Source organism: Dysidea avara, chromosome 13, assembly GCF_963678975.1.
Source record: "Dysidea avara chromosome 13, odDysAvar1.4, whole genome shotgun sequence".
Lineage (NCBI taxonomy): Eukaryota > Metazoa > Porifera > Demospongiae > Dictyoceratida > Dysideidae > Dysidea > Dysidea avara.
Window position 1 is genome coordinate 12,899,947 of NC_089284.1, and position 24,742 is coordinate 12,924,688.

The 24,742-nt window shown below is 36.4% G+C and overlaps 3 protein-coding genes across 4 annotated transcripts; 2 read left to right on the top strand and 1 right to left on the bottom strand.

Moving 5' to 3' along the window:
• Positions 1–780: 780 nt before the first annotated feature.
• On the bottom strand, positions 781–24,635 carry LOC136242460 (probable transcriptional regulatory protein TTE1135). 2 transcript variants are annotated; one of them, XM_066033886.1, is made up of 5 exons: positions 24,512–24,635; positions 20,324–20,421; positions 20,171–20,268; positions 2,197–2,630; positions 781–1,240 (listed from the first exon to the last, which is right to left on the bottom strand). In XM_066033886.1, the coding sequence occupies exons 3-5, from the start codon at positions 20,171–20,173 to the stop codon at positions 853–855; spliced, it is 825 nt and encodes a 274-aa protein (XP_065889958.1). In that variant the 5' UTR covers positions 20,174–20,268; positions 20,324–20,421; positions 24,512–24,635; the 3' UTR covers positions 781–852. The 2 variants fall into 2 exon arrangements, with proteins under 2 accessions (XP_065889958.1, XP_065889957.1); XM_066033885.1 differs by lacking the exons at positions 20,171–20,268; positions 20,324–20,421; positions 24,512–24,635 and adding an exon at positions 11,206–11,332.
• LOC136242461 (ryncolin-1-like) lies at positions 3,289–4,641 on the top strand. Its single transcript, XM_066033887.1, has 2 exons — positions 3,289–3,392; positions 3,653–4,641. The coding sequence occupies exon 2, from the start codon at positions 3,661–3,663 to the stop codon at positions 4,453–4,455; it is 795 nt and encodes a 264-aa protein (XP_065889959.1). The 5' UTR covers positions 3,289–3,392; positions 3,653–3,660; the 3' UTR covers positions 4,456–4,641.
• Positions 11,543–12,442, top strand: LOC136242462 (keratin-associated protein 5-5-like). The gene is made up of 3 exons (XM_066033888.1): positions 11,543–11,797; positions 11,858–12,055; positions 12,112–12,442. The coding sequence occupies exons 1-3, from the start codon at positions 11,692–11,694 to the stop codon at positions 12,264–12,266; spliced, it is 459 nt and encodes a 152-aa protein (XP_065889960.1). The 5' UTR covers positions 11,543–11,691; the 3' UTR covers positions 12,267–12,442.
• Positions 24,636–24,742: the final 107 nt, after the last annotated feature.

A 24,742-nucleotide genomic window follows, 5' to 3' on the forward strand; every position in this document is an offset into this window, starting at 1 on the left:
CCTCAAGGCCATTAACTGTCTTGCCCAGACTGGACAGTGGGAACTGAGAATTGACTTTGAATTTACGAACAAGACCAGATCTTGTCTGCATTACAACATCTTTAAAGTAGGAGATGCTGACACAAACTACCAACTTACAGTTGGTGGGTTTATTAGCATCACTCCCCTACTGACCAATTTACTAGTATGATGGTGGTGATGGTTTTTTTGGCATTCATTCAGCTGTTTGACTTTCTGTGCCAGCCTTGGTGGTTGACAGAACAACGTGATTACTATAACTATGGAAACATTAATTCACTCCATTTGTATGAAGGGTCCGCAGCAGTTACACATCCATCAACTGGATTCAGACTATAGCTCCATATAAACTGTTAATGCATGCATACGACATTGTATTAACTATTCTACGATAGCTCCCTGAACTCTGACTACATGTATCACATACCATATCACAGTAAAGAAATTATGATGTTCAATTTGCTAACATGTTATGTATTCATTATATATCAAGGGACAAGACCTACAACTTTAAGTGGTCATCTCAAAAAAGAATTAAGTGCAAAAACATGCAACCAGTAGAACCTCTCACAAAATTTTAAATAATATCCCACCCAGAAATATGCCAAGAAACTATTTCCTAGACCATATATGCGTATGTACATGCATGAGTCTGGTATTCAACCAGTTAGAGATACACAATGATTTCAAATAACACCGCACCCCACCTAATAAATAATGTATACATTATAATACAGAATTCAAGTGTAGAATCAGGGCTGATTTCCTATATAGCTATCATTCATTTCGAAGTAATGGTTAGCAATACATATCTTATAACATAGCTACTGTGTACTAGCTGTTACTGTCAAGATAAAAGTTGTCATATATTTCAAGCACAGTTTCATGATTACTAAGATCCTCAACTACACTGACTGCCTTGTCATAATCTTCTTGGTTTAAACCAATTGGAGAATTTGGTATATAATTTGTTGAAGTTGAAGATATGCTTAACCCAAGAGATTCTGCTGCTTCTGTCACAGCTCTTTGATCTTTTACTTCACATAACAATTGTAATGTGTTCTCTTCTTGATCTTCATCTGCTTCTGCTAAATCTTCAGCTCCACATTCAATAGCTATCTCAAGAGGATCTCTTGCCAGTAAATCACCATTTCTAGTAGCAGAAATGATACACTTCTTGTTGAACATGAAACTAAATGAGCCTGGTTCCACTATCATCCCTCTGTAGAAAAGTGGTGAAAAAGTGCGATAAGGACATGCTACAAAGTTACTTTCATAACAGTTCCATCTTAAAACAGTCTAAGAACAGTTGAATCTAGTATCCTAAATTTTATAGTTTTGTGCACATGTGACCAAATCTGCGAAAACCCAACATAATCTTGTGCAAGTCTAAATTTTACAGTATACAGCATTGATTACAATGGGTAAAATACTTGCACATTAATTTAGAATAAAATTCCACAAAATTTTGAATACTTTGTCTTAGTGAAGAAAGGGTCTAATGATAACCTGGATATCATCTTATTTGTCTACTCAAGAGTTCAAAGATCTTCATTTCGTTGCAGTAGACAAAAGGATATGTATGTTTACTTATGTCCGGTCAAAGCAATAGTACACAATCAACATTCTTCACTGAATTCACCTATTATGTATGTAGTGAAGAAAGGTGAAAAACTTACAAGGAATATATTTATAGTGAACATGATGGGGCAAGTTTCAACTCTGTATGTCATGAACCTTGTAAGTTACAACCATTTTGGTTAGTAAGCAACTGTAACTCTACTCGCTGTACAAACCAATGTTTCTGTTGCAGCTAATTTTAGGGCTGTAACTCCAAATGTGATTTATTGGCATATGCAGGCTGAAACTTTGCCAGAGCACATGTAGATTACAAATATTTAATAATCAAAAATTCAAAAAGTTTATGCAGATCCAGTCACATATCACAAAGAATACAGGAAATCAAAACTACATAACTTTGTAGCAATAAAATGGCATTATTGCACTGTATGTGCACAAACTATATATTTTGGGTTTACTAAAACAGGACATACTGAAATTCAAATCCACATTTCTAAATTATCCAGCATGGTTGATCACAGCCACATACTAACTTCTGGACTTGCTAAGAATATGCATTCTAGAAATTCACACATGCAACAAAGATTATACCATTACCCAGAATTTCTTTCCAGAATCCTCTTCAATTCACTTCTTGTTTGATGTCTGTGTTTGGGTTCTGTCATAGTCTCAATCAGTAACAAGTATCCTGACTTTCCTCGTACTTCATACATGATCCTCTCACCAGTATCAACCATGCTGGTATTCAGACATTTATCAATGCTGGCTTTTGGCATCCTAGCTTCTTTGGCCTTTTCTAAAACTTTAGCAAGACTGGAGTTTAGTGCAGGGTCAGGTCCACCACCAAATTTAACAGCAGTTGCTAGCTGATTACGTATCTTTGCAAACACCATACTTCTTTTAGGATCCAACACTTCCTTCTGTCTCTTCACTTTGGACCACTTGTTGTGGCCAGCCACCAGAGGAACACCAGTACTGATGGGACGACAATGAAAATAACTCAAGAAGACTTGCAATCTTCGTGTAGACATCTAATAAGACAACATAATTATGGTCAAGGCTAATCTACAAAATCGATTATATTTGTAAACTTTGGGAAGGGAGAGCCATTATGGCTCACACTAACTGAACTAAACAACAGTGAAATAGGCATATGCTGTACTACTACCACAACAGGAGCTTATAAGCACCAAAGTTGCAAACAGGAGCTTATAAGTGTTGAAGTTTGCACCTTCGGCACTTATAAGCTCTTGATTACCAAAATTAAGTGTTGAGGGAACTCAACTTTCTCAAATTTTAATTAGATTGAAGTCCAGACATAGGATTACTGGCTTCTTAGTGGCTGATATGCAGCAAAATCAACAGAAAAAAAAAGTTTGGCTACCATTATCAGGCCATCCACCAGTAAACCACTAATTCTTGACAAGTCAGGCTCTCCACAAGGTCAGAAACCACCATTTGAGCTCTCCACACCACCAAGAAAAGATGTCTGTTAAAAATTAGCCTTGAGTAGTTTGAGTAGAACTGAGGGTCAAAACTAGTGGTATGATAGTGTAGTTATTCACTGGTTTTATTTTGCCTGATGTGCAATTTTGAATGGTTTTGTAAAATTTGGTCACAATTTCTGTGGTCTTCACTACATGTAATTACCAAAACTAGTTAGATCACTCAGACAGATTATTAAATTAGAACAGATGTATATTTCTACTTTAAGACAAACATTTTTACATTTAGCCGTCATCTAAGCTATACTGTACAGTACTTCTCAGTTTTTCTACTTGCTGTACTACAAGGTAAACAGTTATAAATTAATACTGTATATGCTAGTTATGTACGTAGAGTAATGTAACAAAGAGATTTTAATGAAGGCATTTATTTTAACAGTGCACAAATTACAACATTTGATGTTTTGTTCCTTCTTGTAAGTACAATGGTAGATGTAAACAGTTTTGTGTAACAGTGATGTTGCTATAAAGTGCATCAACGTGCATACATTATACTAGACATATAAATAGAATGAGTCAACAACAATAAACAGTATCTCTACTTTTAGCAATCACAATGATGACATTTCCCATCATCTTCATTTCACTCTTCACTGTGATAACTGCTGACCAGTATTGCAACCAACAGCTTCAGATAGTTCAAACAGCAGCATACAATCTCAAGGAGAAATGTACCACCACCAACACCATGATCCAAACATGCTGTGACCTCAATGCTTTTTACTTCTTCACTAAACCATCTGGTGTGTACCAAATGGACTGTTGGTGTGGAGGAAAGTGGAACACTGCTGATGTCTTCTGTGACACAGATGGGTGGACAGTTATACAAAGGAGACAAGATGGTTCTGTTGACTTTAACCGACTATGGGTTGACTATAAGAAAGGATTTGGAGACCTGAATGGCGAATTCTGGTACGGGCTTAGGGCCATAAATTGTCTAACCCAGACAGGATTATGGGAACTTAGAATTGACTTTGAATTCATGAACAAAACCAGATCCTACCTGCATTACAACACCTTCAAAGTGGGAGATGATGATACAAACTACCAACTTACAATTGGTGGGTTTACTGGTATTACTCCTACTGACCCATTTGCAACCCATTCTCTCAATGGAAAGGCATTCAGTACATATGATAATGACAATGATCTATCTAGAAGTCGCAATTGTGCACTACAAGTTGACAATGCAAAAGGAAATGGAGGATGGTGGTACAATGATTGCTGGCATATTAACCTCAACATCAACTATAATCCAGCCCAGTATGGATCCATCTACCTTTCTGGCACGTGGTACAATCCGAGGTGGATAGAAATAAAAATCCGTCCCATTGGATGCAAACCTCAGTGACAGCAACTTGATGTAGACTCATTAATAGAATAGATTAGTTTGTAGCGTGAACATTCTAGTTGTTATGTAGTGCTTTTTACTGTACTTGTATTTAACCTCTAATACATACCTCAAAAGTACAGAGCAGAACACCATTTTCATATTATATGTAATGATCACTTCTATGAAAAACGCTACATTGTCCAGTTGGAGCCATACCCACTTTCGTGTACAAGAGAACTCATGAACAAGGCTTGCCTGTGTTGCTGTTTGATTAATATACAGCTTCAATCCACCACAGATTTACCTTTGCTTTTGCAAAAACTCCTTGCTGTAAATAGGTTTAGCACATGCTTTTCTTTTAATTAAACTGGGTCAGATCCACATATGACCTGGTTTCAATCCTGATTAAATATACAGTGTAAAATGAGTATACTACAAAAATATTATACATATTTTAATAACTGCTTCAGGACATACTAAAAGAAAGGTTGAATCAAACGACAGTAAGAAAATTCTGTATAGTAAATGGTACGTGAGTTACGGTCGCTTGTATATGACGCGGTATGTAGAAATAAAGTGTACTGCTGTCTCGCTGTTCCAACCCAACTAATGCTACAACTTTAAAGACTATTAAAGCAGATATATACGACCTTTCCTACTTAGGTGGTTTCCCTTGTTTTATTCCTGAGTATGGTACTTGGCCAGAATCCAGGTGGCCTGGGGATCAGGTTATGGCTTTCTTCAGCCCTTTCTAGGTATTTGTACTGTCTCACCTTTAGTAAAGCAGATAAATAAGTAATAGATTTAACATCACTAGCTGAAACTTTGGGTTATATTAGATAAGCAATAAAAATAATTTGAGACACGGGGCAGGTATTTGTTCAGCTGGCTCACATATATATGCTTGAGCAATACCACCATAACCACCAGGTCACTTTACGGCTTTTGATTGCCAAAATTTCTCTGGTGATAATATCCACACAAAAAAAAACAGCTAAACTTTGTGGGCCTCGGGCTGTCGGGCATGCATATCAGGCAAAGCCCTCATGCCTATGTTACAACTAATATGTAACACTTCCAATCTTATGGCATAATTACAAAGTTTACTGAAGGCCAGGATGGGTAACCTTGGTAACCTTGCTTGTAGAGTGGTTATTTCACCTACAGTGTTATCAATAACGTGGGTGTGGTCTGTATTCAAAAACGTGTAGAAATGCTATATATATAACACTAGTTATTACTTTAGCCCAACATCTTCAATCTGTAGGATAGCGAGGACAACAAATCACTTTCCACCTGAGTGGTTTTCATGGCCAAATCCAAGTCCTGCATACAAATCATGTGAGTATTAATCACATGAGCATTATTCAATTCCCACAATCAATTTTGGTCTTAATGGCTATATGATCGCTGCCCAGTTGTAGCCCAGGCAGGTCACCAAACTAGGCTACATTGTGTAACCAGGGTGGTTCCTTTGATCTGAAGTGTGAAAGTAATATAATTATTACCTTTAATAGAATGAGCATTTTTCGAGGACTTCTAATAGAATGTACATAAAATGTTCTAGAACATGTAGAATTTCCTTAAGCCTTTACATTTAAACTAGAATTTTCATTTATAAGCGGAAAACCTATAAAGTAGAAATTAACTGAGGAAAACAGCCACGCTAGCAGTGGCGCAGTGGTTAAGGATTTGGGTGTTGAGTGTGGAAGTCCTTGTTTTGAACCCTGGTAAGTCAATTTTTTGTACACTATTTTATCTTGCAGTGAGTGTTCAACCCTGCGATTTTATACTTGTTTGGTTTTTGCTTTGTAACTCATAGCTGTTACTCCTTTGTTTTTTCAAACCTTTAAAAGGTAGTGGATTAGCCGATGTACACAAGTCATTTCCATATGCGGTTTCCTATAGCCATGACAAAAGTCTGATATTTTTATGCGAATAAACATTCATAACATCATGTATATTTATTAGATTCATAGTACACCTAGGATGTGAATTCACCTTTATACGCTCTTCATCTTCACCAAATTTCAAGGCAATTAAATTATGTGTTTGTATTTTATAACAATTTTGCAAAGTGTGAAAGAAGAAAAATCCCTTAATCCTTTATTAAGGGGTCTTTAATCCCTTAAAGACCCCTTAATAAGAAAAAAAAATTGAAACTTTGTGGTTGCCCATATCTCGTGAAATGCTGAAACGAAATCGATCAAGTTTCCTCTGTGACCTATCCTATCTGGTGGACAGCTATAATGCAAGCAATGGTCTGTTTTGGAGAATGGGCCTTGGATGCATGAAAATAATGCTTTCTTTCTTCCTGTCAATACATGATGCGCAGGGTTTCTTGGATGCATGACACACTACCATGTGCTTTGATCATATACAGAAAATATGCTTTTTGAAGCAAACAACAAAAGACGAAGTATTATTATGAGTGACCCTAACACATGTGTGATGGAGCGAGCAGACCAAAGAGTATTGGGAGAAATGAAAGTTAATAGCGGACCTTGACAGACATGAAATCTGGGGGGGTCTAGGAACATGCCTCCAGAAAAATTCTGAAAAAATAATGTATTGTGATTGACTACTCTATTAAAGTATCTTGATCTGTACTGGCCAAGAAAAGTGCACAACTTACGCCCAACATACATCTCAAAAGGCCTTTTTTTCCTAATTCACAAACAAACACTTTTGAATGGGCTATTTGCACTAAGGAAAATAATGGCCCATGCCAATAATATAGCTCAGAGCTGTTCCCATCCATTCCCTATCTATGACATTTTTACCTCACTTCATTATTGCTGCTATTAATCATCTCATTCATTCACAAGTCAATACACAATCATATATTGTAACACTGAGAAAAATACACTGGTCATTATTTTATAGCAAAGTCCTTGTTCAACCAAGCATAGATTATAATATAGACCACACACAGGAATGGAAATTTGCCACATGACATTGCAGAGTTTGCTTCAAAACCAGCCTCAAGGTAAATTGTGTTATGTAATTAACCCACTGAAAGAGTCTCTAAGGTAATAATAGTACCTCATCAAGGCATTCAATTTGTTAGGCTCACAGAGCTAGGTGATCCTACATGCTTGTAGTATTGTGTTCCAGAACTAAGTAAAAACGAACAAACGTACAACACTATATATACACGGGTGTATTCAGGATTTTTCCAAGGGGTTTCCACTCAGGTGTGGATCAAGAATTTGCTAAGGGAGGGCACACACTTGTCACTGTGCAAAGTACAATCTGTGAAATGCAGATCATGAGCTTTCTAGGGGGGTTACCCCCCCATTCTTTCTCGAAATCTAGTTTCCTGAGATTAAATCTGGTAGCCATGTTGACTGTAGATTACCATGAAACTGTAAATGCCATGAAGATTAGATACTGAAACCTCATTACCATATATGCATCCATATATGTGACTGGATCTGCGAAAAGGGGTCTTATAGCCTTTCCAAATTCCTAAGTTTGACTACTCATAACTCTGAGTTTTTATCTAGTCACATTCATAGTACACTGCGAAATAGTGCCATGTTAGGAGTGTAATGTGACCAAATGTCAGGGTGGTACCATATTCGCAATTCAAGTTACAAGTTGCCAAGTACGCACAATTGGAAAGGCTATTAGACCCTTTTCACAGATTCGGTCACATATAGGGCTTGTAGGCTACGCTAAATCACATACTAGAGTGGCTGGCATAGCACAAAAAAGATGAGCATTGGTGTGTAGCTATGACACTTTCCACTCCTTACGACATTTATTTTGTGATAGAATGTTATCATCTTTGGTGACCTTTACAGCCATTTTGCAAGAAATTTATCATTATCTTTCTAGCAAATGATCTAAAAAAAACTTCATTTTCGTTTGCAGTAAATTCTATAGAGTACGGTTGCTAAGTACATTTGTAAAACTTCCATAGTTGACATATTTTGTTAAGCGCATGCACCTAATAAACATATCAGACAATTCAATATATTTTAATGTCATTCAGCTATAGTATGAAAATGTACTGTTTGTTCAATTAGAATTTTTTTTTAAAAACTGATTCTACAAAAAACCTGTTGATTTTAGCAACTTTTATATGCTCACCTGTATAGCACGTATATCATATAGGGGGTGGGTGGGTGGGAGGGTGCAGAGGGGAGGGGTGGTGGGCCGCCCACATACAAGAAGTGGTTGACAGTGAAAAAACAGTCTATAAGTATCATGCAACTGTTTAAATATATACGTTCTTTGATATTGTATTTGCATTAGTTTGCCAGTGATAGTTAAAAACGGCAAACAGAATGTAATGAATTGCCTGCCCACGCACAATTTGCGCCTTCGTTAAAATGGCCTTGCTTAAAGACGATTAAATGTCTATGAAATAGTTTTCTGTATAAATACTTTGGTTTGTTTATCATGCTGTAACATTGTGCTGCTGTGTTATGCTATAATAATATTAATGCTTATATTATTTAATGATGTTTCTATTACTTTAGTGCACGGTGGGAGGTGGAAGCATCCATGGTGACGACTGGGCAATGTGCAAATAAGGTGAGTATATGCTTTGTACAAAGAAGCCCACGTAGCTGTGCAGGGCTCATCTTCTGTATAGTCTCTTACTTTTTTTCCCCTTGAGGGGTAGCCAACGCCCACGCAAAACACTGAAATGGTGTACCAGAGGGGTTGCCAATGCCCATGCAAAGCACCCAAACGGTGTGTACGAGAGTCCCAATCTTTATGTATTTTAAAAGCATTTAGTGACATTGCTAACTAGTAACTACCTGTACAGTTGTTGATCTACATCTTGTTCGCTATTCGTGATCGATCATTGTCTACTTTGTTAAACTCACTTTCTCCATTATTTTTACGTGATTTTGGATTTAGGATTTGGTTTCTAAAATATTTGTGTATTTCTGATTGGATTTCTCGCATAGCATACAAGAGTCCCGAGGCATTGGCTACCCCTCGTTTTTTACCAAAAGTCAGTTCATCTCTAGTTGACAAAGGTAGTCTGACCATCTAATTATGATATTAGAATCTAAATTAAATTCTTGATCACAGATACACATTTCCCTTGTTGCTATATGTGGTGCACCACAAAATTACCTAATGTAAACAACCCTTACCATACCTTGTAGTGTTTTATTTTTAAGTGAATATGTAGTGTAGTGTTGTGTGTGTGTAGTGTGTGTGTGTAGTGTGTGCGTGTAGTGTGTGCATGTGTGTGCGTGTGTGTGTGTGTGTGTGTGTGAGTGTGTGTGTGAGTGTGTGTGTGTGCGTGTGTGTAGTGTGTGCGTGATAAAGATTTTTTTAAATTCACCAATTAAAATGTGACCATTTTTTTCCACAGGTTTACATGCTGGAGAACTGCAAACAGCTAACTTGAAATTTTTATAATGACCATTTTAAAAAAAAATTTATTTGATTACATGTATAAAATACAAAGTTTGGATCACGTGATCAAAATAGTTTGACGTGTTATTAGCATGATGTACAAGGCCTATTGACCATTCAAAAGTTGATGAACATTCAAGAACGGAATGTTTCTCCATTGCAACTCGCCCACGTAATATAGCGCGCGCATCACTAATAATCAGTGCTCAGCCGGGGTATGTGACTGTTGAATTGAGATGGTGATTCTTATAAAATTATTTGTATCATGTAAAACGTTCGTCACGAACGGTGTATAACTAGCTGAAGTATTCAAGAAAGGAGCAATCTAGTCTTGTATAACCGGGATTCGTTAAAAAGTTCGTGCCTGGATTGTTGGAGTGAGCCAATATTTTCATTGCCAATGGTTTTATGTGTGATGTTAAACCCCCTACTTTGTACCATGAAAAAGGCCGTATTAAGCTGTTACATTTTACGTGAAAGTAGATATCATGCTGGCCATTCCTGCTAGAACCGGGAAAAGGTTTAAAAGTTATCTGACGCTCCATTAGAGAGCATGGAAGACCTGCTTCCAGTGTAGATGCGTGTATCTTGTGAATAAAAAAATATATATTTTTTTAAAGTCGCTTAATTGTTGGATATGAGAAACCTCATTGTGAGTGTTTACAGATTCAATCTCTTGGATTGGTATAGTCACCACATATACCAATATTTAGAGTTCAGTTTCTGTGCAAATCCTTCGTATAAACCATAAGTTTCATACTATAAACCATTTCAGTGGTAAGCATACTAGTGAAATCCACTTGGCCATGTACCATGTAAAATTTCGAGTAGACAAACCTCTAGCATTTCTTCTTTAGTATAGCTGCACCTTATGTGGAGCTTTGCATTCATCCACATGCGTTTATTGTACAAGAAACAAGTACGTACTTAATACATATATACACTTAACAACCAGACTCTACGTCAGACCTTTAACTTGAAATCATGTTGTAACAACAAAAATAGTTGTAAAGGTTACCAAAGGTCAAACTGCAATGGCAATATATCAAAAGATAATGTCATAACTCATAAGGAGTATAACTATTTGCATGGAAATTTAGCACACTGTTCACACACAACTGACTGGAGCTCTTCAACTACAGACCATGGCTGGACAATAACACTAAACAATAACAATCAATCATTGACACTTCCAGTACAAAGGAACTAACGATATAATAGACTAACAATCGGGAGGGGGGGCTCAATCCAAAGACAGGGAAAGACAAGCTCAGTGATTCTATTGGATCGACAGGAATTGATTGTTGTTTTGTTTTGTTATGTTACATACTGCCCTGCGATCACACCGCTTGCAGTGATCAGTAAACACAATATACATACCTGGTGTCTGAGGGGAATAGTTCCAAACATTCGTCCAAGCTGTATTCTAATATTACTGCACAGGTTGACTATTCTCACGTGATACACTGGTACACGACACTAACGAAGTATACTGTTTATGTCACAATAGTATGCGGAAAAATAGTACACGTCCCTAATAGTGTAGTGACATCCAGTGACGTAGACACGGCACTGAAAGAGTATACTGATAATATTACAAAAGTATGCAGAAATGTTGCAGTACACGGCCCTACAGGTGGTACTGGTAGTAACGCGTAACTTAAAAGAGCCGTGTAGTGACGTGTGTGTTTCTTTACTATAAAAGTTGTGAAGAGATCAGCGAGTCGCATAAGAAGTTTTAAGCGTTCAATTGGTCGAGACTGCCGAGAAGAAAGATGGCTGATTCTACTAGCAAGCTTTCCTGCGTGAATTGTCAGTGTGGAGATCGCTGCCAGTGCAGTGAAGTGGACCAGTGCAAAGGCGTGAATGGATGCTGTGTATTGTGCTGGTTGTGATGGGTCTTCCTGTAAGTGCGAGAAGGACTCGTGTTTCTGTACTAAAGGATGCTGCACAGTGAAGTGTACTTGTAATGGTAGGTTGGTGTATATTGTGACATGCTAGTAGTTATGTGTACTACCTATGAAATGAACAGGTAATTGTACATGTGGTCCATCCTGTACTTGTGGAGATGAATGTAAAGGCTCTACTACTAATACTACTACTACTACTACTATTGGATGTTGTCCCGCTTGTACCTGTCAAGGATCATGTGATGGATCTACTTGTAAGTGTGAGAAGGACAAGTGTTTCTGTGACAAGGACTGTTGTGCCAAGAAATGTGCTTGCAATGGTATGTACAATCAAGCTCAACCCTTAGAATTGTAGCAATGTCCTTTTTTTCAACAGCTAACTGTGTGTGTAGCTGTACTTGTGCTGACGAGTGTGGTTCTGCTGACGGATGTTGTCCTTGTACCTGTCAAGGATCATGTGATGGGTCTACTTGTAAGTGTGAGAAGGACAAGTGTTTCTGTGACAAAGACTGTTGTACAGTGAAGACATAGACTCATATATCTCCTCCTAAATGTCACTGACTTGATAAATTCACTGCTATACATGCTTATTACTGACTTACTGCTGAACTTTAATCATTAAATCATGTACAATTTGTAACCACTTACATTAATGTCTGTAATACATTTCTCAGAAATTGAAACATAACAATAGCATATATAATCTAGTGAGACTAACCTTGTGGGGAACACGAAAACCTTGGTATAACACAAAATTTAAGGTTGGACTTTTGCTACTAAAATCAATGCTACCAAATTTGTGAACCTTTTTTCAAGAGGGAGGTTCTTAATCTTTGAACCCCCCTGCCTATGGGCCTAGAGTGACAAGTGCTAAGAGCTGCTATACAACTTCACAGCTAACATGTGCACTGAGTCCTATATGCAGAGGCTCTCATCATAATATAACAATACTAATAAAACTTCCACTTCACTAGATTCCCACAGCCTCTATATTATTATCTACTTTACCAGTTAGGGACTGGAGGGTGTACACAGAAGGCAGAGCCTGTTTGAGGTGTTTACCCATAGCCTAGGAGCCTAAGCGAAAATCTTTGAGCTAAATAGTAGGATAAAGTTTTTTTTCTTTAATGAAAATCACATGTGGCAATATACATTTGCTAGTAACCTATAACTAATAACTAGCATGTGTAACTACATCATTTTACATAATCTATCTTTCTTGTCATATGCATAGTCTGGTGTAGCTGATCTTTTTTAAGGCACGTATGTTTTCGGAGTGGTTTAGGCACCTAAAATATGGTCAGACAGACAAATCAGCTACAGTAGCTACTCTAACAAACTTTTAAAGTCAATTTCAGAGGGGATAGCTGTAAGTTCACTGAGTAATAAATATTAATAAATAAATAGGTATTTGGCAGCTTGAGATACTCTAATAGAGCAGTCACCCTAATACAACATTCAAATAAACAATAATTGCGACTGAATTTTAAAACATCGGTTTTAATGTCACATGTGAAATACATAGAAATCTATACTTTGCTGTGTAACCATTAAAATATTTGTGCACTTGTTAAAATTTGTAATTCAAGGTACTGACAAATGATTCTAGTAACTGTAAAATGATTGACAGTTTGGAATGCCTCATTTTGATCATAAATATTTGAGTTGTAAAATGTAACATTAAGGTTGATTTTCCAAAATCTGGTCACAATTATACTGTAATAAACTTCTGAAATCACTCTCTCATGACCAGAGGGTCTAATTTTCAAACGTTTCCTGGGTGGCATGCCCCAAGACTCCCCTAGGTTGGCATATGTGTACTTAACACACTAAGGTTACTTAGCTATATCAGTTATAGGGGGCCCAAATTCTTGATTTGTCCTGGCCTCAATTTTCTTGGTGGCCCTGATTATACTGCAAGTAAAATGTTTTGGTAATTGAAGCAACATTGATAAGAAAGTTATGGACAAATATGTGTTAAACTACAATCTTACAAGTTTCATCACAAATCTCCTTGTACAATACTGTTGCAAGCCTGTACGTGTGTCCTCCCTAAATCATACCTTTGGCACTAGTCACTTCCAACCAGATGCCAATAGAACAATAACCGATATAATTGATTTATAATTATATCCAATGACTTGGCATACACTTGTATAACTGCAGATTACATAACATGACATAATATGTGATTCCTTAATTTCCTTGCAGGAACGTGTAACAAAGTGAGAGCCATATTATTGTACAACAGTACTTAGTGAGAACCTGTTTTAAGCAGAGATATAGTTCCTCAACTCGTGCTCTTGTCAGCTACTTAATTTCTGTACCTTACATTGGATTTAGGGAATTAAACAACGTTTGGAACAGTATTAATAAAATACAACAAGACAGTGTAACTTTGATTGTGATATTGGTTGTTTCAGGAGTATATATCAAGTTTCATACATTTGTATATTCATTAGATTATATGAAGGAAGATTATATACTACACTCCTAGACTACATAAATCCTTACCCTACATAGCTTATACCTTACACTTTTCTGTTTAGTTGTATTAATTGGTATATACATGACATATATATAACACATAATTTACACAAGTGTGGATCTTCCTTCATATAATCTAATGAATACAAGTGTATGAAACTTGATACTCCCAGAACAACCAATATCACAATCAAAGTTACACTATCTTGTTGTATTTGTAAAAACCATCAAACTTTACAGTTGGTTCCCAATGCATATGTAGTAGGATTTGCTAAGGGGACACTCTGGTAGAAGTGAGAAAAATTAACATTCGGAGATTGAATTTTGCACAAGCAATGCAAACATATGGAATGTGGTGTGCAGTGCATGATGTTTCATCTCCAGAGAAATACTAGTTAAATAGGGTGTGGATAGAAAGAGTAACTCAATATAGGACAGGTATTTTATTTGTGGAAACTGATGATACAGTGTTTATAATTATACTACTCTTGACTGTTTTGTTAGAATATATGACGATTTTATTGTGAGTATCTCAATCTCTAAATGTAGCACCACCTGCTAGCAATTTGCTAGAGACAGATTTATTATATTAGTCATATGAATGGCAGACATGGGGCCAAGTACATGAGTACTTATACTTAAGTACACTTAAGTACAGATTTGAAAGTACTTGTACTTTACTTACTCAGTAAATACTTTCTTAATTTCCCCAATGTACTTGTACTTATACTCAAGTACTTTGCTAAGTACTTGTATGTACTTGAGTACTTAAAGTACTTGTATGTACTGCAAACATTGTACATAGTTTGTACACAGCAGGTGAAGGTGCAGTTTACAACTTTTTGCAATTCTTCTACTGCCTTCCCCAACCTTACTATGTACCATGTTGCCACAATTAATGATGTCATAGCATTCTGGCAAACAAAAACAATGCTGCTGTTCAAGTCAGTGAATTTTAATAGTTTAAGAGAGAGAATGGTTGACAAAAACCAACCCCCCTAGGCACACTTACATACTACAATACACTGAATACAGCATATATTTTACTACAGCAAAATGTACTTGTACTTTACTTAAGTACTTCCAGCATGTACTTGTACTTTGCTTAAATACTCTCTTGATTGCTGCTGGAGTACTTGTACTTGTACTTGGAAAATTCAAAAGTACTTGTACTTTACTTAAGTACTTTTAAATGTACTTGGCCCCATGTCTGATGAATGGCTGCATGGTATGTATATAAACCAAGTTGTATCTTAAGCAAATGGTGCTAGTATATACACATTGAGCTGAACCCTCAAAAACTTTTAATAACTCAAGGATGAAATAACACAGATTCATGGAATTTGGCTTATTTGCAGTCCACTAAAAATATTTCAAAATTGTTTTATTCAAATGTCTGACACAATATTTATGGCCAATCAAGATTTCAGTATTCATTCTCTATGGGGAACCCATAAAAGTACATAGCCTTTTCCCGAACTTGTAATGGATGTGGACACCTTTACCATCCATCAATCACCTGGTTGGTTAATTTTCTTGAGAAAAATCTACTTTTCTTTCTTAGCTGTTTTCTCAGGGTTCAGTTCAACAGTACATACTACATAGATCAAGGAAGTACAAAACACATGCTATCTTGCATGTGATTATTGAAAGCACATGATAAGGTCGTGCATGAACAAAAATGAAGCATGACCTTTAACCACAATGATATAGGCTGCAATTGGTCTATGCAAACTTATACCACATCACAAACTGAGCATCACCTAAAGTGGTTATGTATTTGTACATACAAATACTTGTTATAAATGATGGTATCATTGGTAAAGAACAACAGCAAAGCATAGTTTCACCAAAATGAGAGGTTGAATATTGTGTGTTGTGATGCTCAATTAAATGTTTTCCTTTCTATACAGTTTCATAATTTCAGTGATTATATTCAAAGTCATTACTAACAAGTCCACCACGGTATTCATTGTAATTGTGTATTGGCTCAGGAATATTGAGTAGAGTAAGCTTAAGGTCATTGGAATTTCGATAATCATCAATGTCTTTTCTGTAAATAGTGCAAAGTTTCATCAACCTCTTTTTCCCAGTCTTTAATGTGGTCACTACATTACAGTGACATGTGTATGTGAGGAAATGATAGAACACAATTGTACAAAACTGAAACAAAGCCAAACTGATCATGACATTTGTGACAATATAGAGATGATACTACTACTACACTGGTAGGATACTACATACATTATAGTGAGGTTTATTAGTAGTGAGAGTTCTTGGATACAAACCAAACCATTTTTGTTTGGACGAAAATATCCATATAGAGTAGTAAACAAAATAAGGATAAAGGCTGTCAGTATTAACCTAAGTTGCGTTTGAAATGCATAAAAGCCAAAAAGCACACTTCTCAAGATAAATTGCATTCCAACCCAATAATAGTATCTGTCTTTGTATGATCCTTGAAATGCATCCAGTAATGGTTTAAAATGATTTATTATCCTGAACTGTGATAAGTATCTTGTAAACAACAAAATGATGTTGAAAGGAATTAGTAGTAAGAATAAGACAAGACATGTGATGAACAGTATGGTGAACTTTAACCCAAACAATGGAACACTGGTATCAATAGACCACACTAACTGTTGATGACCACTTGGTAGTTGAGTTATGGTAAACAAAACTGTTAATATAGCTCCGAGAACACTAGTGTAGGATAGTTGAAACAATGTAGCTAGTACAGGAAGAGATCTAGTATATGTCCATCGTAGTGTTCTAGATGAGTGCTAACTTGCTACAATAATTGAAGCAGCGATGATAACAACTCATAGAACATCTTAGTATATCAATCCAATCCATTATAGAAGCATGTCTCAATGCCCAAATCCATATTGGTAAAATAAATAAATACTCGTAGTGATTGAAATACATTGTTATTTTTCAAAACTACAGAGTCATTAATGCTAATAATGTTAGCATAACAGATAATTCCATTAATAGTTCCAGAAGTGACTGTGAAGTTGAGAATGTAAAGGAAGACTACCAGAACAATTCCTGCTACTATTATTATTAGGGTGACGAGGATATGTATGTCAGTACAGTGTATACACCTTGATGATCCAAATACCATACTAAGTGAATTTTGACACTGTGAGCACAAGATACCAGTCCTGTTAAACTGACACTGTAAATCAGGATTAAGTAAACTAAGAGGTGATGAGTGTGGTAGACAGTAATCCATTGGACAGTTATGTGATATTAAATATTTAGTGCTGTTAGAGTGATCGTGAGCAGATATCCAAGTGTTAGCAGGACGTGTAATAGTTGATTGGTCAATGTAACATGTGTCAATGTGAATGTTACTGCTCCTAAGATAAGGATCACAATCGCATATACCATTTCTTAATGTAAACCCAACTGGGCAAGGTAATACTTTCACATAAAATGCTTCATAAATATCATATAGACAAGGTGATGTTGTAAGAAATATTTCACACATTTCCTTCTCTTCAGTAACAATAGTCAAGTTAAACATAGTTGAGTAGCTTGCGACAGTTTGAAGCAATTCCGCTTGGTGAGCAACTTTGCATGCTGACAATGGTAAGAGTTTGTTCTCTACATACAAAATGGAGTTTTTATCACCATTTGGTACACAAGTTCTACTTGTAACACTTGTCCAGGATACACAGTTCCTAGTACATCAACACTACAGTTGGTTATGTTACGTGAACAGTGACATATAAAAGTGTGTTGATTTAGTTGATGTTGATCAGTTTGTATGATCTGCTGATTTATCACAACAGGATTATGGCCATAAAAAACTGATGAAGGTATCCATCTACAATGAGAACTGAAGTGGTAAAATATGGAGTCACACTGATAAGCTGGACGTAATCCACTATCTTGATAGTAGTTATTGGTAAAAGTAATATTGTAATGACTTATCAAAGTAGCTGATATATTCTTTAATGTCATATACTGAAAGCCACAAAACATATAAGGATTGCCACTGTAAGCTGGTTGAAGCACAATAAGTTTATTTGAGTATGTATTTCTTGAGAACACAATGTTTACATACTGCAATAATTTTATGTAACGCATCTCTGACTGTAAATTAATTAAATTGTTACAGTGATTTGAAATAAATGTGATGTATTTAGTAAATACAAGACTACAATAGTGACAGTATATGATGTTAGTTGCAAAATTGTTGGACACAATTACCAGTCCAACAAGCTTCACAGCCACAGTAGATGCAGTAATGATTGGGTTACTCGCTACGGGAACAAGATTATTATTAACTAAGCTAGGACCTCTAATAACTACATTTAACATGCAGGATGAATTACTTATAGTACCAGCAATAATCATAATGGGACTTCTATTGTTTGTGAACTCACAACCTTGAAGGATAACATTAGGTGCAGTGGTGCAGCTAGCAATTTCTGAATGAGCTTGCAAAGAATGTATTAATACCAGAAAACTCCAATAATCATTTTGATAAAACTTGCAATGCAGAAAAATTATATATTTTTTATAAACTCTTTTCATTATAATTGTAATCATTGGCTCAGTGTACACACATTGATTTAATATGAATGTACAATTTTTAATCTGAATCGGTGAGACAACCCCTGAAGAAATTGCTAAAACTTTACTTGGCATCTTGTAGAATAATGAATTACAGACTGCAACATTCACATCATGTTTCATTTTGCCTAATGAATCAGATATTATTATTCTTGCCATACCAGTAATCAAAATATCTCTTATTTCCACCATGTTCATTTGATATTCACTATCCCATAGTTCATCATCATAAATCATTTTTATTGCAAAATTAATATGATTATTAGCCATTAATACTTGACGATGTTCAATATTTACATTATTGATACTAAAGTTAGCAAACGTATTACGTGTGATAAGTCCACCTTCCAAAAATCGAACATGTTCTAATCTACAGTAAGTGCATATGTTAAGGAGCAAGTATGTTACATTAGTAGCTACTTTGTAGTGCCTGAATGTTATTTTACCAATTGTAACATTTTGGGAGCGTTTGATAAGAATGTGGAAGTAAGGATTGTTGAAACAACTAACCAGAATCACTGGTGAGGACACATCACTTTCAATCCCAACAAATGACACATTGCTCAAATACTCTAATTTCATGGTAATATGGAGGTGATGTTCTCCAGGTAAGAAGTGATATTCAACATTTGACACAACAGGTAGTGTACCATTATTATCCAGTAAGTATTGACTGAGTGTAGCACAAGGTTGAGATGGACAACTGACATTGGTTGAATCATCAGGCAAGACAATGAATACCTGAGTAGCCATTAGTAGCTAAACTTGAACTGTTATTAGCAATAGCACATAAAGTACATCCATCTTAATCTTTAATATGTAGGGATACAATCGTCTTCATCTGTACACTGCCAAGTAATGGAAAAGTCACTGCATGCTGACAGGTTTTACATTATCACATATCAACGAAAAGTGAAACTGGTTATGAAACTGCAATTACGTTCAAAGCGTATTCATGCAATTGTAAACACAAATAGCCATATGCATCTGTTATGATCACGCAAGCAATTTATTATGCAAAACACATTGTGAGGTATATTTTAAAAATAAGGAGTAACCATTACTCTCCTATAGGGGAGTTCACAGTGTAGGGAGGATTTAACACCTTAGTGGAGAGTAAGTAGCACTCTGTAAAAGAGTAATAGCAACTCTCTGAAAATGCTGATGTAGGGAGTTGTAGTTACTACTGGAGAGGTCACATAACCATGTAAGGTGTTTCCTTTATTCTATATAATACGATGCTATCCCACCATAAATAGCTGCTTATAAAATTGCAAATATGTACAATAAATGCAAAAACATACATACAAAATGTTTACTATGTACCCCAACTGCAGCTATATTTGATAGTCACTGCTTACCATAACTTGTAAAAATCAGTAGCTGAGCAGAGATGTGGTTCTTTCTTCCCAACCGATGTTCCAACTCTCATTCCCAACTGTTGTAACTTTGTTTTCAACTGTCATAAGTAGCAGCACAATATAGAGAAATGTTCCACAATTGTAGTCGGTTACCTGTATCTACTGAATGTCACAAAAATCAATAGGTCAGCATATCATGTCACTGACACATAACTCTTCATCTCAACTGTTGTAACTTTACTCCTGAGTAACTGTTATATAAATAGCAGTATAATAAAGAAATGTTCTAGCTGATTACTTGCATCTATGAAGGTATGTTACAAAAAATCAGTAGTTTAGCATATCGCATCACTGACATGTAACTCTTGTTCCCAACTGTTGTAACCTCTTATTCTCAACTGCTGTAACATTGTTTCGAATACGCATAAATAGTAGTACAATAAACAAATAAAGATGTTCCTCCATTGCATAGTTGGCCACCTGCAGCTGTATCTACTGAACATACATTGCATACACACATCATTAGTGCCAATTTTTGTCATGGTGACTGCTCTTTTAGAATATCTCAACCCCGCGATTTTACACTTGTTTGATTTTGCTTTGTAACTATCTAGCTGTAACTTCTTTGTTTAACCATCAAAAGGCATCGCTACAAGGACTAGCCTATGTAATGCACCAAATTCAAATTGTTCCCATATGCAGTTAACCCTGTAGTTGTGACAAAAGTTTGATTTTTTAAATGTGTATAAACATTCAAAACACCATGTATACTTATTAGATTCATAGTACACTTTGGATGTGACTTCACTTTTATATGCTCATCACTTGCACCAAATTTCAAGGCAATCACGTTACATTTTCGTTTTACAACAATTTGCAAAGTATGGGAAAAAAAGAAAATCTTGCCCCCTGTAGACCCCTTAAGTAGATAAAAAGAAAGAAAAAAAAACAACAAAACTTTGGTTGCCCATATCTTGTGAATTGCTGGAGAAGTCGGTCAAATTTGCTGCGTGGTCTGCCCTACCTGATAGATGACTATAATGCAAAAATAGTGTGCTAGAGAAGGGGCCATGCACGCATGAAAATCATGTTTTCTTTCTTCCTTCAATATATGCACTATGTAGTCCGCAGGACTTCTTGGCTGCATAACACACTACTGCGTGTCTTGATTATACAGGGAAGCAAATATATATATGCTTTTTGAAGCAAACAACAAAAGATAAAGCATTATTATTACTGACCCTAACACATGGGTGATGGAGCAGTGTTGGGGGCAATGAAAATTACATAGCAGATCTTTGACAGATATGAATTCTGGGGAAAGGGCGTCTAGGAACATGCCTCCGCAAAAATTTTGAAATAGTAGTGTTGTTTAATGTATAATAGACTGGTTGACTACTCTATTAGAGTGACTTGATTTACACTGACCAAGAAAAGTGGGGGAGTTTACACAACTCATGCCCAACATACAGATCAGAACATGCAACTTCACATACATATATATACATACATTTCAAAACTCTTTTCTCCTAATTTATAAACAAACACTTTTGAATATGTGACTGAATTTGACAAAACAAGGCTTCGACGCACAAAGCTATGTTAGGAGATATGGCGATTTTAAGGAATCATTGTGTAATAACTTCCCAGTGCCTACAGCTGTGCAAACAAAATTTGCACCAATTGTTCATCTGTTCACTAGCTATCACTGAGTGGGTGTATACATTTCTGATACCCAAAATTTGCCCTGTTTTGAGCAGCTTTTTTCGAGCGGGTAATAATATCACAGATGGTAGTACTAAGGGTGGGAGGGTGGGGGTGGACGGTGGTCTTAATATACGGGTATAAAATGGAGTAAGAAGACGATTGGAGTCCAGAGGCCAAGTTTGGGCTCTCCATGGCCCTCCATGGCCCTCAAATTACTCCAAATTGACTGAGAACACTATTGGCGAGCTCTCTGTGAAGTCCCAGCTCACTACACACCATTATCACAAAGCCATGGCCATTTAATGGTGCCAATCTCACACTCGTGGCTTTGACAGGGTCGGAAGAAAGCTGCTACAGAAACCAGACTTGCCAGTGCTGAAGGAAGTACAGTGTGAAATATGATAGTGTATTAGATCAGCAATCCATTTCTGGTAAAATCGTAAGTTTGATTTTGTGTGTGTGGAAGCCTTGTTATATGAAATCCGGTCACATATACTAATCACACTGAGGCTTATAATGAGCTCTTCCCAACCATTCCCTATCTATGACATTTTCACCTCATTTCATAATTGCTGCTATTAATCATCTCATTCACAATTCAGTACACATTCATATATTATAATACTGGGAAAAAACACTGGTCATTATTCTACAACAAAGACTAAATACTTCTCCTTGTTCAACCAAGCACAGACTATCAAATCAAGTAGGGATTGCGTTTGAAAATTTCGTACACTGCCCAAAATTCTGCTTTTGAAAATCATTCTGGAGACATCTTACATGATGAAAACCACTTTTACGGAATAGTAATAGTCTGTATAATATATAATACAGCGTTAAATATAACAAAATACTTACTGGTGGCCGGATATAGAATTTTAAAAAAAATTGTCAAAACTTGAATTCTAGTCTCACTACTTCTCTGCCTACCTGCCCGACCACAGTCACAAGGCTAGAGGCCAAACAAAGCAGTGTACAGCAACCATTTTGCACCACAATAACAAACTCACCAGTGGCACGTGCCTTTAGGGGTTCCAATGACTATAGGCCCTCTGTGCCTTGTCTTTTCTTTTATCTTCAATCAAGCCGTTTGTCTTCTTCTTCATCCATCAAATGGTTCCCCTGAACGGTTTTTCTAGTAGGCGTGGCAAGGGATAATTTTTTTTTATAGCTGACCTAGATTGCATAATTGTCACACACTGTTGGTTTTTTGTTGTATCTTCGTGGTCTTTAACTCGATTACTTTCAAACCACAAAAGGTTTGAGGTTCAATAGTTAACCTATTCACATACCAATTTTCAGTTTCTTCCTATAAGTGGTTTACCCTGTAGGCATGACAACATATTGGTGTTATTTTTCCGTAAATAATTGCTAATAACTCCTTCACTGTTTGTCGTATTCCAGCCAAACTTGGTACTAAGATGCACCTTTATACCCCCCTTCTGTGTGCCAAATTTCAAGGCAATCAGATATGGTGTTCGCTTTTTATGGCAGTTTTTGTAAGTGTGCAAAAAGAAGAAAATAATAATAATAATAAGAAAAAAACGAAGAAACTAAGAGAATGTTTGAAGTCGCATATCTCGGGAACCCTTGAAGCAATTTCACTCAAATTTGGTATGTGGAGTACTGACATTGGTGGGCGTGTCCACAGCAAAAATCATCTTGTTTTATAAAGGCAGCACAGAGCTACGAACATCTCGTTTTCTTTCTTCCTTTCAATATACTCATGGGTGTTGCGTGCTGGCTTCTTGGCCACACGACACACTACAGTGTGTCTCAGACAAAAAGCTATACACACAATTGCTTCTTTTACTTCACAATTCCTGCAGTAAAGAAAAGTAAAAAAAAAAGACAAGTTAAAAGGAAGCACCAAAGCCAGTTTATGGCCAGCTTTGTGGCTTGCAATACAAAAAGAAGTGATATCTAATTAAAACAGCTAAGCTGTAAAAAGAGTGTGGCCCCCAAAAAGGCAAGATGTGAAATCAAAAGTGGTGGCCAAGAAATGGCTGTGATGGTAGAATAATGGCAAAATTTTTAATAACGACAATTCAGGTGAATTTGGTGCCGAATCCTAGTGAAACTTGGAGGAGGCAACGCAAATTCACCTGAATTGTAGTTATTAAAATTTTTGCCGTTAACCTACCATCACAGCCACTTCTTGGCAGCCAACTTTTATTTCACTTTTTTTTTCACCCTAGACTTTTGGGGGCCACACTCTTTTACAGCTTGACTGTTTTGGTTTAGATTTGTTAACAGTAGTCACATCCAGCCACTCTTTATTATTTCTAGCAAAAAATATATTATGTACAGTGAATCAAGCGATCAAGACGCCCGCAAAAGTGACAATCAAGCACTTTAGAAAGCCAACTTGTAGCAACACGAAAGCATTTACTATAGGCTTTTACGGTAACTGAACGATCACGAATCAAGGCCCTTTTATAGGTGAAATCAAGTGATCAAGGCAAAATTTCGACGATCAAAATTCTTGATCCCGGTCGCAAGTGTATCAACTGGTCGTATGGAAGTGACTACCTCTTGTTCTGTTGGATCTGAAACATGTTTTGTTTGTTCGTTATGTCACATGCTGCCTTGTGATCACACCACTTGCAATGATCAGCTAAACACAATACATACTTGGTGTCGGAGGGGAATAGTTCCAAACATCCGTCCCGAGCCTCGTCCCAAGCTGTACTGCACGGGTTGACTATTTGTCTTCACGTGATACACTGGTACACGACATTAACAGAGTATACTGTTTATGTTACAATAGTATGCGGGAAAATTATAGCACACGTAGTATGCAAAGTGTAGTGACATCCTCTGGTGACATCCAGTGACGTAGTCTACCACGCCACGCACTAATAG

Excerpts from the sequence above, each read along its gene's own strand:
- LOC136242461 (XM_066033887.1), top strand. The coding sequence starts at position 3,661 with ATGATGACATTTCCCATCATCTTCATTTCACTCTTCACTGTGATAACT.
- LOC136242460 (XM_066033885.1), bottom strand. The coding sequence starts at position 11,235 with ATGTTTGGAACTATTCCCCTCAGACACCAG. Across the intron at positions 2,631-11,205 it reads CTATTCCCCTCAGACACCAG|ATGTCTACACGAAGATTGCA; the intron begins GTATGTATATTG and ends TTGTCTTATTAG. Across the intron at positions 1,241-2,196 it reads ATTCTGGAAAGAAATTCTGG|AGGGATGATAGTGGAACCAG; the intron begins GTAATGGTATAA and ends ACTTTTCTACAG.
- LOC136242462 (XM_066033888.1), top strand. The coding sequence starts at position 11,692 with ATGGATGCTGTGTATTGTGCTGGTTGTGATGGGTCTTCCTGTAAGTGC. Across the intron at positions 11,798-11,857 it reads AGTGAAGTGTACTTGTAATG|GTAATTGTACATGTGGTCCA; the intron begins GTAGGTTGGTGT and ends TGAAATGAACAG. Across the intron at positions 12,056-12,111 it reads CAAGAAATGTGCTTGCAATG|CTAACTGTGTGTGTAGCTGT; the intron begins GTATGTACAATC and ends TTTTTTCAACAG.